The following is a 12,500-nucleotide window of genomic DNA, read 5'->3' on the forward strand; positions in this document are numbered from 1 at the left end:
GTATGCTCATGAAGAGTTTTTGTCTTGACTGTGTCTATATGTGCATTACAGTTTTTTACAATCATTTTCACGTGTCTCAATACCATGTCCACTTTTTCAAAACACTGAACACATCCACCATATAAGTAGACTATGTGAACTAAACTGTGTATAATTCTGCATTGCTTTGATACAAAATGCGTTCAATCACCACTTCTTCCGAAATGAATGAATACCTCTCTCAGTCAGTGTTCACCACCAGCAAAATTCTGTACAACTACAGCAAATTTTGCAGACATTTAGATACTCTGTTCAAAACAGTTAACTTTCAGTTCAAAACCTAACAAAATTTAGATCACTGTAGATGGAAATATGCTGCATTCTGACAGACAAATGAAACTATATGCTTGAAATAAGACAGATTATTCTGATTTTAGCAGAAAGTTTATTCAGTTTTTTTGTTTGCAGCCTTGTTACCACTTTTGTAAGTGGTCATATTTGCGTTGAAATTTACATGTATATAGGCAAAATATAGATGTAGTTGTTGCTGAAGAGATTTTTCCACTATTACTGCTGTATATGTAAATCATGGGCTATCAGTGAGAGAAAGTGACCCAAGAATGCAACTACAGTAAATGTACCACACTCAACAACAGTGGTATCTACAGTATTGTAACAGGTAAAACAACAGATCAAAAAGTTTGATCCTGGTCTCATGATAGCTGCTTGGCTTCAAATATTCATGGGGTTGGGGGCAGTGTGCAAAATACCCGGTGGCAATCGGGGGGTCCCCCCAACCCATACCTCCCAACATTTAGGTTTCAAAATACAGGAGGTTTTTTGGGGGGGGGGGGGGGGGGGGGGCATAGTAAATAAAGAAGCAAATAAATAATTGTATGTAGTGTGTGGATTGTGTGAATGTGCTTTATTTTATGAAAACCTGCGCACGTCTTTTGACCACAACTTTTGAATCATTGCAATGAAAAGCAAATACATTATTTTGTGTTTATTTATCATACAAAGTGGGTAATGTCAGCCTTATGTTGGAGACAATGCAGAAATTTGCTGTGATTTCAAAACCAGATTACTCGACAACACTTTGTCGCACAGAGAAACAGCTAGTATCATCGGAAAGGGTACGTTTTGAGTGTTTATTTTGATACATGTTGTGAAGCGATAGGGACTTTGTGACTTATTCAACTGAGAAGCAGGAGTGTGAAAATGGGTGACTAGCATCATTACAAAGCTCCAGTTCTGCCCTTTTTTGTGATATCTATGCAATGACGAGTTCATGAGTAATTCAAACAAGAGTAATGGGTGTGGAGATGGACACAGAGCTGTATGCAGATTGTAACTATGATTAAATTTGATGTAAACTCAAAATTATTTTTCTTATCAACACTTTGTTGCATAGACAAGCAACTAGCATCGTCAGCGATGAATACTTTGTGAGCAATTCAACCGGGAAGAAGAGATGGGAATTTGGACACAGGCTGTGTGTGTCGGGCTTTAAGGGTTAAAAGACATTTTTAGTGACAATTGCAAGTGACAAATAATTTTTTAAAGATTTTTCGTGGGACCCCCCCAAAATTTTGCTGTTGAGGCTTTCAGGGGGTCTCAAGTGTCAATTAAGGGGTCTTGGACCCCCTGAGACCCCCCGTATTTCGCACCCTGGGTGTGGAGGATTGTAGGGGTGGATAAGATATGCTAAAGATTTTTTCCAAAGGTTGAAGGCAAGGGAGAATGTTGCAGTAAATGTGAAATTCATAAAAATTTGACCCAGAGTACAGAGGACACCATGGATCAGCATTAGGGCTACAGCAGAATTGGTAGTGGTAGTATCATGTGTTGTTGTTTCATGCATTTTGCAATGCTTCAAGTTGTTTCTGTTTTTTAGTCCATTGTATTTTGAGTGACAAAGTAGTCTTGCTGGGAGAGAGCATTTGCTATAGTTATGGCAGCATGAGTCACTTTTGGGTGAAGTATGAAGTGTTTTGGTGGTTGTAGTGCATTTTGCATGAAAGATTAACTGATGTGCTCACATGCATGGTTATTAAGCACACAGTGTCAAGAGTTTTGAAAAAGTGGACATGGTATTGACCTAAGTGTGGAAACGGTTGTAAAAAACTGTAAATCTTTATGTTGTGATTGTGTTTGGCTGTGTCTGTGTATGTGTGCAATAACAGTTTCTGTGTTGAGTCTTGTGTGTATATGTAATCACACTCTTTGTGTTGTGGGTGCTTGTGCATTTTTATATGTGTTTGAATGTCCGTTTGTGTGTGTGCACAACAGTCTCTATGTATGTGTATATGTGTCTTGTTTGTGTGTTTATGTGTGTGTGTGTGTGTGTGTGTGTGTGCGGGTGTGTGAGTGGTAGTGTGTGAGTGTGTGTGTGTGTGTGTGTGTATGTGTGTGTTTGTGTGTGTGTGCGTGTGTGTGTGAGTGGTAGTGTGTGTGTGTGTGTGTGTATGTGTGTGTGTGTGAGTGGTAGTGTGTGTGTGTCAGCGTGTGTGTGTGTGTGTGCGCGTGTGTGTGTGTGTGTGTATGTGTGTGTTTATGTGTGTGTGTGTGTGCGGGTGTGTGAGTGGTAGTGTGTGAGTGTGTGTGTATGAATGTGTGTGTGTGTGTATGTGTGTGTTTGTGTGTGTGTGTGCGTGTGTGTGTGAGTGATAGTGTGTGTGTGTCAGCGTGTGTGTGTGTGTGCGCGTATGTGTGTGTGTGTGTGTGTGTGTGTGTGTGTGTGTGTGTGTGTGCGTGTGTGTGTGAGTGGTAGTGTGCGTGTGGTAGTGTGCGTGTGTGTGTGTGTTTGTGTGTGTGTGTGGTAGTTTGTGTGTTTGTGTGTGTGAGTGGTAGTGTGTGTGTGGTAGTGTGCGTATGTGTGTGTGTGTGCGTATATGTGTGTGTGTGTGTGTGTGTGTGTGTGTGTGTTTGTGTGTGTGTGTGTGAGTGTGTGTGAGTGTGCGTGTGTGTGTGGTAGTGTGTGTGTGTGTGTTTGTGCGTGAGTGTGTGTGTGTGTGTGTGTGGTAGTGAGTGTGAGTGTGAGTGTGTGAGTGTGCGTGTGCGTGTGTGTGTGTGTGTGTGTGTGTGTGTGTGTGGTAGTGTGTGTGTGTGTGTGTATGTGTGTGTGTGTGTGTGGTAGTGTGAGTGTGTGTGTGTGTGTGTGTGTGTGTGTGTGTGTGTGTGTGTGGTAGTGTGTGGTAGTGTGTGTGAGTGTGTGTGTGTGTGTGGTAGTGTGTGGTAGTGTGTGTGAGTGTGAGTGTGTGTGTTTGTGTGTGTGTGTGTGGTAGTGTGTGTGTGTGTGTGTGTGTGTGTGTGTGTGTGTGTGTGTGTGTGTGTGTGCATTAACAGTCTTCATGTGGTGTGTTTCCTAGGCTGAGGCGGTGCCGTGCTGGCTTGTCGCTCAGGACAGTAGCGTTGGGCGGCGGCCTGTGGAGTGTGGCTCTCTGTGGCTCTCTGATGAGTAAATATACCCAGCGCCGGAGCTCTCTGTCCCTCTGTGTGGCCCGTGGCTCTTACAGCTTCTGTTGGGAATTTTCCTCTTTAGTTGTGCTGTTGTGCTTTGGCTGGTCTGAGATCAGGTGTTTGATATCTCTGTTATATTCATATTTCTACCAGTTTTTCCTTTCACAAATTCTTCTTGTGAATGTGTATGTGTGTATATTTGTGTGCATGGATGTGTATGTGTGTGTGGATATGTGTGTATGTGTATATATCTGTGTATTTTTGTGTTTGTGTGTGTGTGTGTGTGTTTGTGAGTTTCTATCTGAATGTGTGTATGTGAGTGTATATGTGTTTAGATGTTTATATGTGTGTGTGTGAGCTTCTATCTCAATGTGTGTATGTTAGGGTATATGTGTTTAGATGTTTATATGTGTGTGTGTGTGTGTGTTTGTGTGTGTGTGAGCTTCTATCTGAATGTGTGTATGTGTGTATGTTAGTGTATATGTGTTTAGATATTTATATGTGTGTGTGTGTGTGTGTGAGCTTCTATCTGAATGTGTGTATGTGTGTATGTGAGTGTATATGTGTTTAGATGTTTATGTGTGTGTGTGTTTATTGTAGATGTCTTTGAGCATGTTCCATAGGGGGCAGTGTAAAGGTGGGTCTGACAGGGAGGACTGAATGTAAAGATTTGGGAAGAGCAGCTTTATCTTGAAAAGTGTACCCATCTGACTCTGAACGCTGCTCTCAGGTTCTCTCCTGAGGGGAGAGTCGGGGGAAGCTGCAGGTTTGTTGGTTGGTTATGACACCTCCACCCAAACCACAACCAATCTACTCGTAGCTGTCTTTACCTTCAAAGCTCCTTTGACAGCTTCATTCAGCATAAGCTTTAACTGTGCATGTGCTTCAGTGTGTATTCAGAGTGTAGCACAAACGTTTACAAAGAGCCAGATGGGAAAGCTTCTGGTGCCAGTCACTACACTGGCTCTCTGGACAGGTGTGATTGAGAGCAACGCTCTGTGCAGCAAGCTGTGTGTGAAATAATGTTAGCCCTAATTTTCATCTGTTTCGAATGTGAGAATATCTACACAAATATCTGGTACACATTACTGTCTCCCTTATGCACACACAAAGTGAGCTGTCTCATCCAGATTTAAAAAAACAGGGCAGCCCTGAAATGAGCATTATTGCTGCAGAGACTGACGTCTCTGAAGCTGCTCCATTAGAGGTTTCTGTGCCTCAGACCAGAATGGATTGGTTTTCTGTAGAGTCAGAGGGAGCCCTGCTCTGCTCGTTTCTGTCCTGCTTCTAACGATGTTTCTGTGATGATTTTGTCTTGTCTTTGTGCGATAACCATTTTCATCTTAAATGATATTTCAGTTTGTGTGTATATGTGTGTAAGAGTGAAAAGGAGAGAGAGAGTAATAGAGGGGGCTTGAAGGAGACACAGTAAGCATCTCCCACCTGGTACGTTCATGGTAAGTGGAATGCTGTCTCCACTCTGCTCAGTGACCTCATTTCACTTTGAGTTTCATCTCTGTTTCTTTCGTTTTTCTTTATCTTCTTTACTGGCTTGTATTTTTCTGCTCTGAAACTTTCACTCCAACGTGATAGTACATTTTCCTTGTCACTCACTGTGAGGCTGTATTAAATATGTGTTTGTGTCTGCATGCGCATGTGGTAATATAAGATTCTGTGTGTTTGTATATGTTTGTTGATGCTTGTAACTGTATTTTTGCAGATCTGCAGCAGTGTGTATGTGTGTGTTTGTGCAGTATTTGGCAGTATTCTGTGTGATTTTGCGTGTAATGGTGTTGTTATGTGTGAAATGGGTGAACACAGCTGTATTCAAAGCCCTGAGCATGCTGTGCTCTGGCTTGATTAGCTCTTGAATAGAGGCTGCTAAAACGATGCGTTTGTCTGGGAGAGACGAGGGATCCATTAACATAACAGCCGACCCCACCCTGTTCTGCTGGTGCAGCTGAGTGCACAGCTTCCACTCCACCTCCAGGGGGCAGAGGTGTCCCTCCTGATCCCGGTCTCCAGTGGACATGGCACTGCGACACAGTGTGGTTTCACTGGACACTGCATTTGGTGGCCCAAGTGTGAATAACATTGTAAAACTGTGTGCATTTTGTTGGTGTATGCAAGCATTTTTATGCGTGTCTGTGTATGTCTGTGTGTGCAAGTGCAAGTGTATTTGTATATGTGTTGTGTGCGTGTGCAAGTGTATTTTTGTATATGTGTGCGTGTATGTATGTGCAAATATATTTGTATATGTGCGTGTGTGTGTTCGTGTGTGTGAGTGTGTTTGTGTGTGTGTGCGTGTGTGTGTGCGTGTGTGTGAGTGGTAGTGTGTGTGTTTGTGTGTGTATGTGTGTGTTGTGTGTGTGCTTGTGTGCGTTTGTGTGTGTGCGTGTGTGTGCGTGTGCGTGCGTGCGTTTATGTGTATGTGTGTGTGCGTGTTTGTGTGTATGTGTGAGTGTGTGTGAGTGGTAGTGTGTGTGTGTGAGTGTATGTGTGTGTGAGTGTGTGTGTGTGCTTGCGTGCGTGTGTGTGTGTGTGTGTGTGTGTGTGTGTTGTTTGTACAGGTATTTTATGCATATTCACCTTATAACTGCAGTACAGTTGATCCGCTCTGTCAGTGCTTTGTCACGGTGTGGCTGGAGCAGCATATGAATGGTCATTTGGTAAAAGCAAACCCTGTACAGTATGAGACTGTCTGTGTGCCCTTTGTGGACCAGTCTGAATTTAAGTGATGGGGTCTATGAGCCTCATCTCCTGCTGTCTTTTTCTGTTTAGTGTTTTTTTCCAAAACCAACATAAACACATGTACACACATACTCAAACACACTGGATCCACTGCTCCAGGAGCTGTGTCTAATCAGCGTGAAGATGTACCCAGGGATATCAGATACATACAGAGATAGCAGATACATACAGAGATACTGATTTAAATTGCCTTATTTGAGTTTCCCTTTAATCCAGTTTAATCCAAGATGTATCCACAACATTCCACTTTTCACTCCTTTCCCCGTCTCTCTGCAGCTTCCTTGCCTCTCCCCTCCTGTGCAGCTGGAGCTTGTTTATTCTTGACGGGGGGGGGGGGGCGTGACGAGGGGCGGGGTCAGGGCAGGGGTGGGCGGGGCATGGAGAGGTGCAAAGTGGAATTTCTCCTTTTAATGGCTCCCTGCTCTACATGGGTCTTTCAGTCTGACTGCACACAGTGATTACACTGATGGAGAGCAAGTGAGTGGAGGAGGTGCGGTGAAGCAGCACAGCGAGTTTCACTGTTAGATTACTGTGAGTATGGAGCGTGTTTTTAGATTACTGTGAGTATGGAGCGTGTTTTTAGATTCCTGTGAGTATGGAGTGTGTTTTTAGATTACTGTGAGTATGGAGCGTGTTTTTAGATTCCTGTGAGTATGGAGCGTGTTTTTAGCCTACAACTAATTTTTTCCTAGTTAGTTTTAGGCTTTATAAGTTTACTGTACTGCTGGTGATATCTGTATCTTTAATACAGCATTACAACATTACATTACATGCATTTAGCAGACACTCTTATCCAGATTGGCTTCCAGCACAATAGAACATAGGCAAATCCATTCAATTTAAGCAAGTAACAGTGTCAGACCAGGCTAACAACACTCCCAGACCAGTGAGTGTGAGCATAACACTGTTCAAGCCCAACCACAAGTTAATTTGTGCAATCTGACGGAAGCCAAATATACTACGATACAACAGTCCCTAGAACACAGAATCAAAATACATCACAATACTACACATAAAATAAATATCAAATACAAGAGGTAGCAGGTGTTAGGGGCAGGGACTGAAGTGGAACTGAAATGCAGTCTGAAGAGATGGGTGTTCAGTCTGCATCGGAAGATGGCCAGTGATTCTGCTGTCCTAATCTTGGTGGGGAGTTCATTCCACGACCGAGGGTCCAGTGCAGACAGGGATGGTATCTGAGAGGAACGCCCCCGTCGGGTCGGGACAGCCAGTTGCCCCATAGATGCAGAGCACAGTGGTTTTGACGGAACATAGGGTTTGGAGACCGATTGTAGGTATGAGGGGGCTGTCCCATTCACTCTCCTGTATGCCAGAACCAAGGTTTTGGACTGGATGCAAGCAATAACAGGAAGCCAACGAAGTGAGGTGAGGAGGGGAGTCACTTGACTGTGTGTAGGGAGATTGTAGTCATGCAGCTGCATTCTGCATTCTGTTACCAATATTCTAATGGTAAAAATATAATATTGTGTTTTAATTTCTGAAATACAGCACACTCTGCTTATAAGAAATACTGAAGCAAGTATCAAGACAAACAGTCAAAAAAAAGTGGAGCAGACATGTTCCTATCGTAACGCTACTTAAAAACTCTGCTTGACAGAGTCAAATAATTCAATTATATGTCAAAGTCATACACGCTGATATGGATAAGATTGCAATAATGATGTGGCAGTAGCTGATATGTTTTTTATATGTTCAGTATAACTTCAGTTATATTTAAATATTTTTCTGCATGTTGGACACACACAGGCAGTGATGTATGGTCTCTACTGCCCTGGCTGCTACAGCACAGAGCCAGTCTCTGAGAGGGGTGAACAGGGAGAGGGACACCTGTTACCGCGTGGCGGCAGTGGGAGAGGTCTGGCCTGAGAGGTCTGGCCTCTCTGTGAGGCGACAGTGGGAAAGGTCTGGCCTCTCTGTGAGGCTGCAGTGGGAGAGGTCTGGCCTCTCTGTGAGGCTGCTGCTGGTCACAGTGACTGCAGTAAGAGTGGCTGTGCATGCAGTCCTGCAGTCACTGACCGCTGTGCCTGACAGAGGAACAGACAAGGCTCAAATCAGCGAGGGAGGAGGGGAGAGCCGATGATTATTGAGACAGAACAGTCAAGAGTGATTAGTGTGAGTACTGACAGAAAGGAGGGAGGAGGAAACTGATGGGCAGAATGGAAATATGTTAAAAAGAGAGCGAGGGCCAGCTAGGGGTGTGAGCAGAGCCAGGGGCCGGGGGGAGCAGAGCCAGGGGCCGGGGGGAGCAGAGACAGGGGCCGGGGGGAGCAGAGCCAGGGGCCGGGGGGGGCAGAGACAGGGGCCGGGGGGAGCAGAGCCAGGGGCCGGGGGGAGCAGAGACAGGGGCCGGGGAAGCAGAGCCAGGGGCCGGGGGGGGCAGAGACAGGGGCCGGGGGGAGCAGAGACAGGGGCCGGGGGGAGCAGAGCCAGGGGCCGGGGGGAGCAGAGACAGGGGCCGGGGGGAGCAGAGACAGGGGCCGGGGGGAGCAGAGACAGGGGCCGGGGAAGCAGAGCCAGGGGCCGGGGGGAGCAGAGACAGGGGCCGGGGGGAGCAGAGACAGGGGCCGGGGGAAGCAGCACAGATAGGGTTTGAAACCAGGCATGTCATTTCCCAACAGTGATCACAAGCCTCACAGAGCAAAGCAGAGCAAAGCGGCTTTGCCAGCTCTGCCTGTGAGTTCCTCACACAGCAGCAGCAGGGTGTGGGTACGCTCTCACAGGGTTGGCTCCTGGGCTCTGCCTGTGAGTTCCTCACACAGCAGCAGCAGGGTGTGGGTACGCTCTCACAGGGTTGGCTCCTGGGCTCTGCCTGTGAGTTCCTCACACAGCAGCAGCAGGGTGTGGGTACGCTCTCACAGGGTTGGCTCCTGGGCTCTGCCTGTGAGTTCCTCACACAGCAGCAGCAGGGTGTGGGTACGCTCTCACAGGGTTGGCTCCTGGGCTCTGCCTGTGAGTTCCTCACACAGCAGCAGCAGGGTGTGGGTACGCTCTCACAGGGTTGGCTCCTGGGCTCTGCCTGTGAGTTCCTCACACAGCAGCAGCAGGGTGTGGGTACGCTCTCACAGGGTTGGCTCCTGGTGCACTGTGGGACCTGTAGTGTGAAAAATACAGCCATGCGTCGCTTAACATCCACAATCCGTTCTGTGAAATAGGACATTATGTGATTTGGACGTTGTGCGAACACCATACTATCTACAGTATATGGTATACTATGTACTGTGCCATTATACGCCTGGCAGCGCAATCAGTTTGTTTCCATGAGACATGAGAAATGCGTGTTGCGTGTGGGAAGCGTTGCCTTCATTACGTCCGGTTACGTCCCGTTCTGCGGTCGGGTTTTTTATACTGTATTATAACCTTATGGGACTACGGACATATACAGGAACGGGCGTTGTCCAAATGGGGTTAGCGGCGCATGGCTGCAGTTGTGTTAGGCATGCAGAAGTATTGCAGGATTGCAGGCGGCTCACGCCGTGGTGACAAGCTTGAAATGTGCAGATGGTGAGTCCTAAAACACATGTGTACATGCATACATGCACACTGCAGGCATGTGTGCTGGCATTGCTGTGTGATATGGGCTGTCCCTCTGGCACCCTGATGCGGCAGCAGAGGCAGGGAGGACTGATGGAGATTTATTACGCAGCAGAAACACTGATGGAAACACAGGAACGCCTCCAGGCACAGAGGATGAGCCTTCACATCACACACTGATATAAAAATGTCAGAGTGCTGTGACCGCTGTCTGGATGAGAGCCGTGTGCATGCAGGCACGTGTGTGTGTGTGTGTGTGTAAGAGATCTGTAAGAGCTCGGATTAGATACAGGAGTTGCAGCAAAGGCTTCATTTTCCAAACGATGACAGCTGTCAATGTGAAACTCATCACCTTCTGTCCCTCTCCCCATCTCTCTTCCTTTTACTCAGGCCTCTGATTAGTTTCTTCTCTGGGACTGGCCTTTGAGGGGGGGTGCTCAGGAGGGGGGGTGGGTGCGGGGCTTTAAGGTCACTGTCCCAGAGCCGTATTCCGTCAGCACTGTTAGCAGTGTGGTGCTGTGTCACACTGCACACCCCATCTGACCTGCTGTGCAGTTTAAACCCCGAGTGTTCATACCGTCGTATATCACAGTAAACCAGCTCTTACAGCGTGTGTGAATGCAGGTGTGTGCTGTGGTAAAGCTCTGGCACCACGACTCCGCTCTTAATGTCATTAAATCTCCCAGAGGGCAGTGAGGCAGAAACACGCTCTGTACCTTACCCAGGGAGGCCGTCTCTGAACAGCGTGACGTCTGTAATTTTCTGATGGGCGCTGAAGGCTAAAATCAGCCGCTGTGAGCTGATGTGAGGAGAGGCAGAGTGTGTACCTGCCAGCCGGGTGGGTGGAGGCTGCAGGGCAGGCAGCCTGTACACTCTCACTGCCACGCCCAGCCACACTGGCTTTGGATCAGAACCTGGGCCCGTTCTGGTCATGGCTGCTGCCAGCAGGAGGCTTTAGGGCCCCTGATTTTGTGGAAGGGTAGAGTGAGTGAAACCCTGGAAGCAGGCTGTGTAGCCTCCGTGCTCCATGTCCTCACTGAGCGTTCACTCCGCCTCTCTGAGTCTTCACTCCGCCCCTCTGTGCCTTCACTCCGCCTCTCTGAGTGTTCACTCCGCCTCTCTGAGTCTTCACTCCGCCCCTCTGTGCCTTCACTCCGCCTCTCTGAGTGTTCTCTCCGCCTCTCTGAGTGTTCACTCCGCCTCTCTGTGCCTTCACTCCGCCTCTCTGAGTGTTCACTCCGCCTCTCTGAGTGTTCACTCCGCCTCTCTGTGCCTTCACTCCGCCTCTTTGTGTGTTCACTCCGCCTCTTTGTGTGTTCACTCCGCCTCTGAGTGTTCTCTCCGCCCCTCTGTGCCTTCACTCCGCCTCTCTGAGTGTTCACTCCGCCTCTGAGTGTTCTCTCCGCCCCTCTGTGCCTTCACTCCGCCTCTCTGAGTGTTCTCTCCGCCCCTCTGTGCCTTCACTCCGCCTCTCTGAGTGTTCACTCCGCCTCTCTGAGTGTTCACTCCGCCTCTCTGAGTGTTCACTCCGCCTCTCTGAGCGTTCACTCCGCCCCTCTGAGCGTTCACTCCGCCCCTCTGTGCCTTCACTCCGCCTCTCTGAGTGTTCACTCCGCCCCTCTGTGTGTTCACTCCGCCCCTCTGTGCCTTCACTCCGCCCCTCTGTGCCTTCACTCCGCCTCTCTGAGTGTTCACTCCGCCCCTCTGTGCCTTCACTCCGCCTCTCTGAGTGTTCACTCCGCCTCTCTGAATGTTCACTCCGCCTCTCTGAGTGTTCACTCCGCCTCTCTGTGCCTTCACTCCGCCTCTGAGTGTTCACTCCGCCTCTCTGAGTGTTCACTCCGCCTCTCTGAGTGTTCACTCCGCCTCTCTCTCTCCCAGGCTGACGCCGCCACCAGCTTTCTGCGAGCTGCTCGCTCCGGGAACCTGGACAAGGCCCTGGACCACATCAAAAACGGGATCGACATCAACACAGCCAATCAGGTGAGAGCGCTGCCGTGCCAATGGCCCCAGCTCTCTGACCGCTGCTCCAACCTGACGATCGCACAGAAACATCAATAACAATCTGAGTCTATTTGTGTGTGTGTGTACATGAGTGTGTGTGTGTGTGTGTGAGTGTGTGTGTTCTTTCAAGAGCAGATTACACTTGGTTGCATCATAGTGCTCTTGAGGGCATATTTATCCAGAATATTAAGCTGTGTAGTTTCTCACAGTGAATGGATGAGCATTTAAAACACAATGATGTTCACTGCTGTGGAGATTCTCAGCACAGTGCTGGAGTCAGTCAGTGTTACACTGAGTCACACACACCGAGCCCTCATTCACACAGTCTGAGCAGAGTCGGTCAGTGTTACACTGAGTCACACACACCGAGCCCTCATTCACACAGTCTGAGCAGAGTCGGTCAGTGTTACACTGAGTCACACACACTACTGTGTGTGTGTGTGTGTCTCACTGCAGTCTGTGTTGTCTATTGATTCTCTGCAGTGCTGCTTCTCCTCCAGCTCTGGCCGTTACATTCACCTGCAGAGACCACTGCTGCAGAATTTATTTGTGTTCTCCCCTTTTCTCCCTCTCTCTCTCTCTCTCTCTCTCTCCCTCCCTCCCTCTCTCTCTCCCTCCCTCCCCCTCTCCCTCTCTCTCTCTCTCCCTCCCTCTCTCTCTCTCTCCCTCCCCTTCTCTCCCACCCTGTCTCTCTGTCACTCTCTCCTTCTCTCCCTCCCTCCCCCTCTCCCTCTCTCTCTCTCTCTCTCCCT

At 48.0% G+C, this 12,500-nt stretch overlaps 1 protein-coding gene across 3 annotated transcripts in view; it reads left to right on the top strand.

Annotated features, from left to right (window-relative positions):
- The window catches only part of LOC118777765 (ankyrin-1-like), a 69,252-nt gene that overhangs the window by 22,387 nt on the left and 34,365 nt on the right, over window positions 1-12,500 (top strand). For all 3 annotated transcript variants that reach the window (XM_036528911.1, XM_036528909.1, XM_036528910.1), the window contains exon 3: window positions 11,626-11,727. In XM_036528911.1, the coding sequence (XP_036384804.1) occupies window positions 11,626-11,727 (102 nt within the window). The remainder of the gene's footprint in view (window positions 1-11,625; window positions 11,728-12,500) is intronic.

This window comes from Megalops cyprinoides, chromosome 5, assembly GCF_013368585.1.
Source record: "Megalops cyprinoides isolate fMegCyp1 chromosome 5, fMegCyp1.pri, whole genome shotgun sequence".
Classification (NCBI taxonomy): Eukaryota; Metazoa; Chordata; class Actinopteri; order Elopiformes; family Megalopidae; genus Megalops; species Megalops cyprinoides.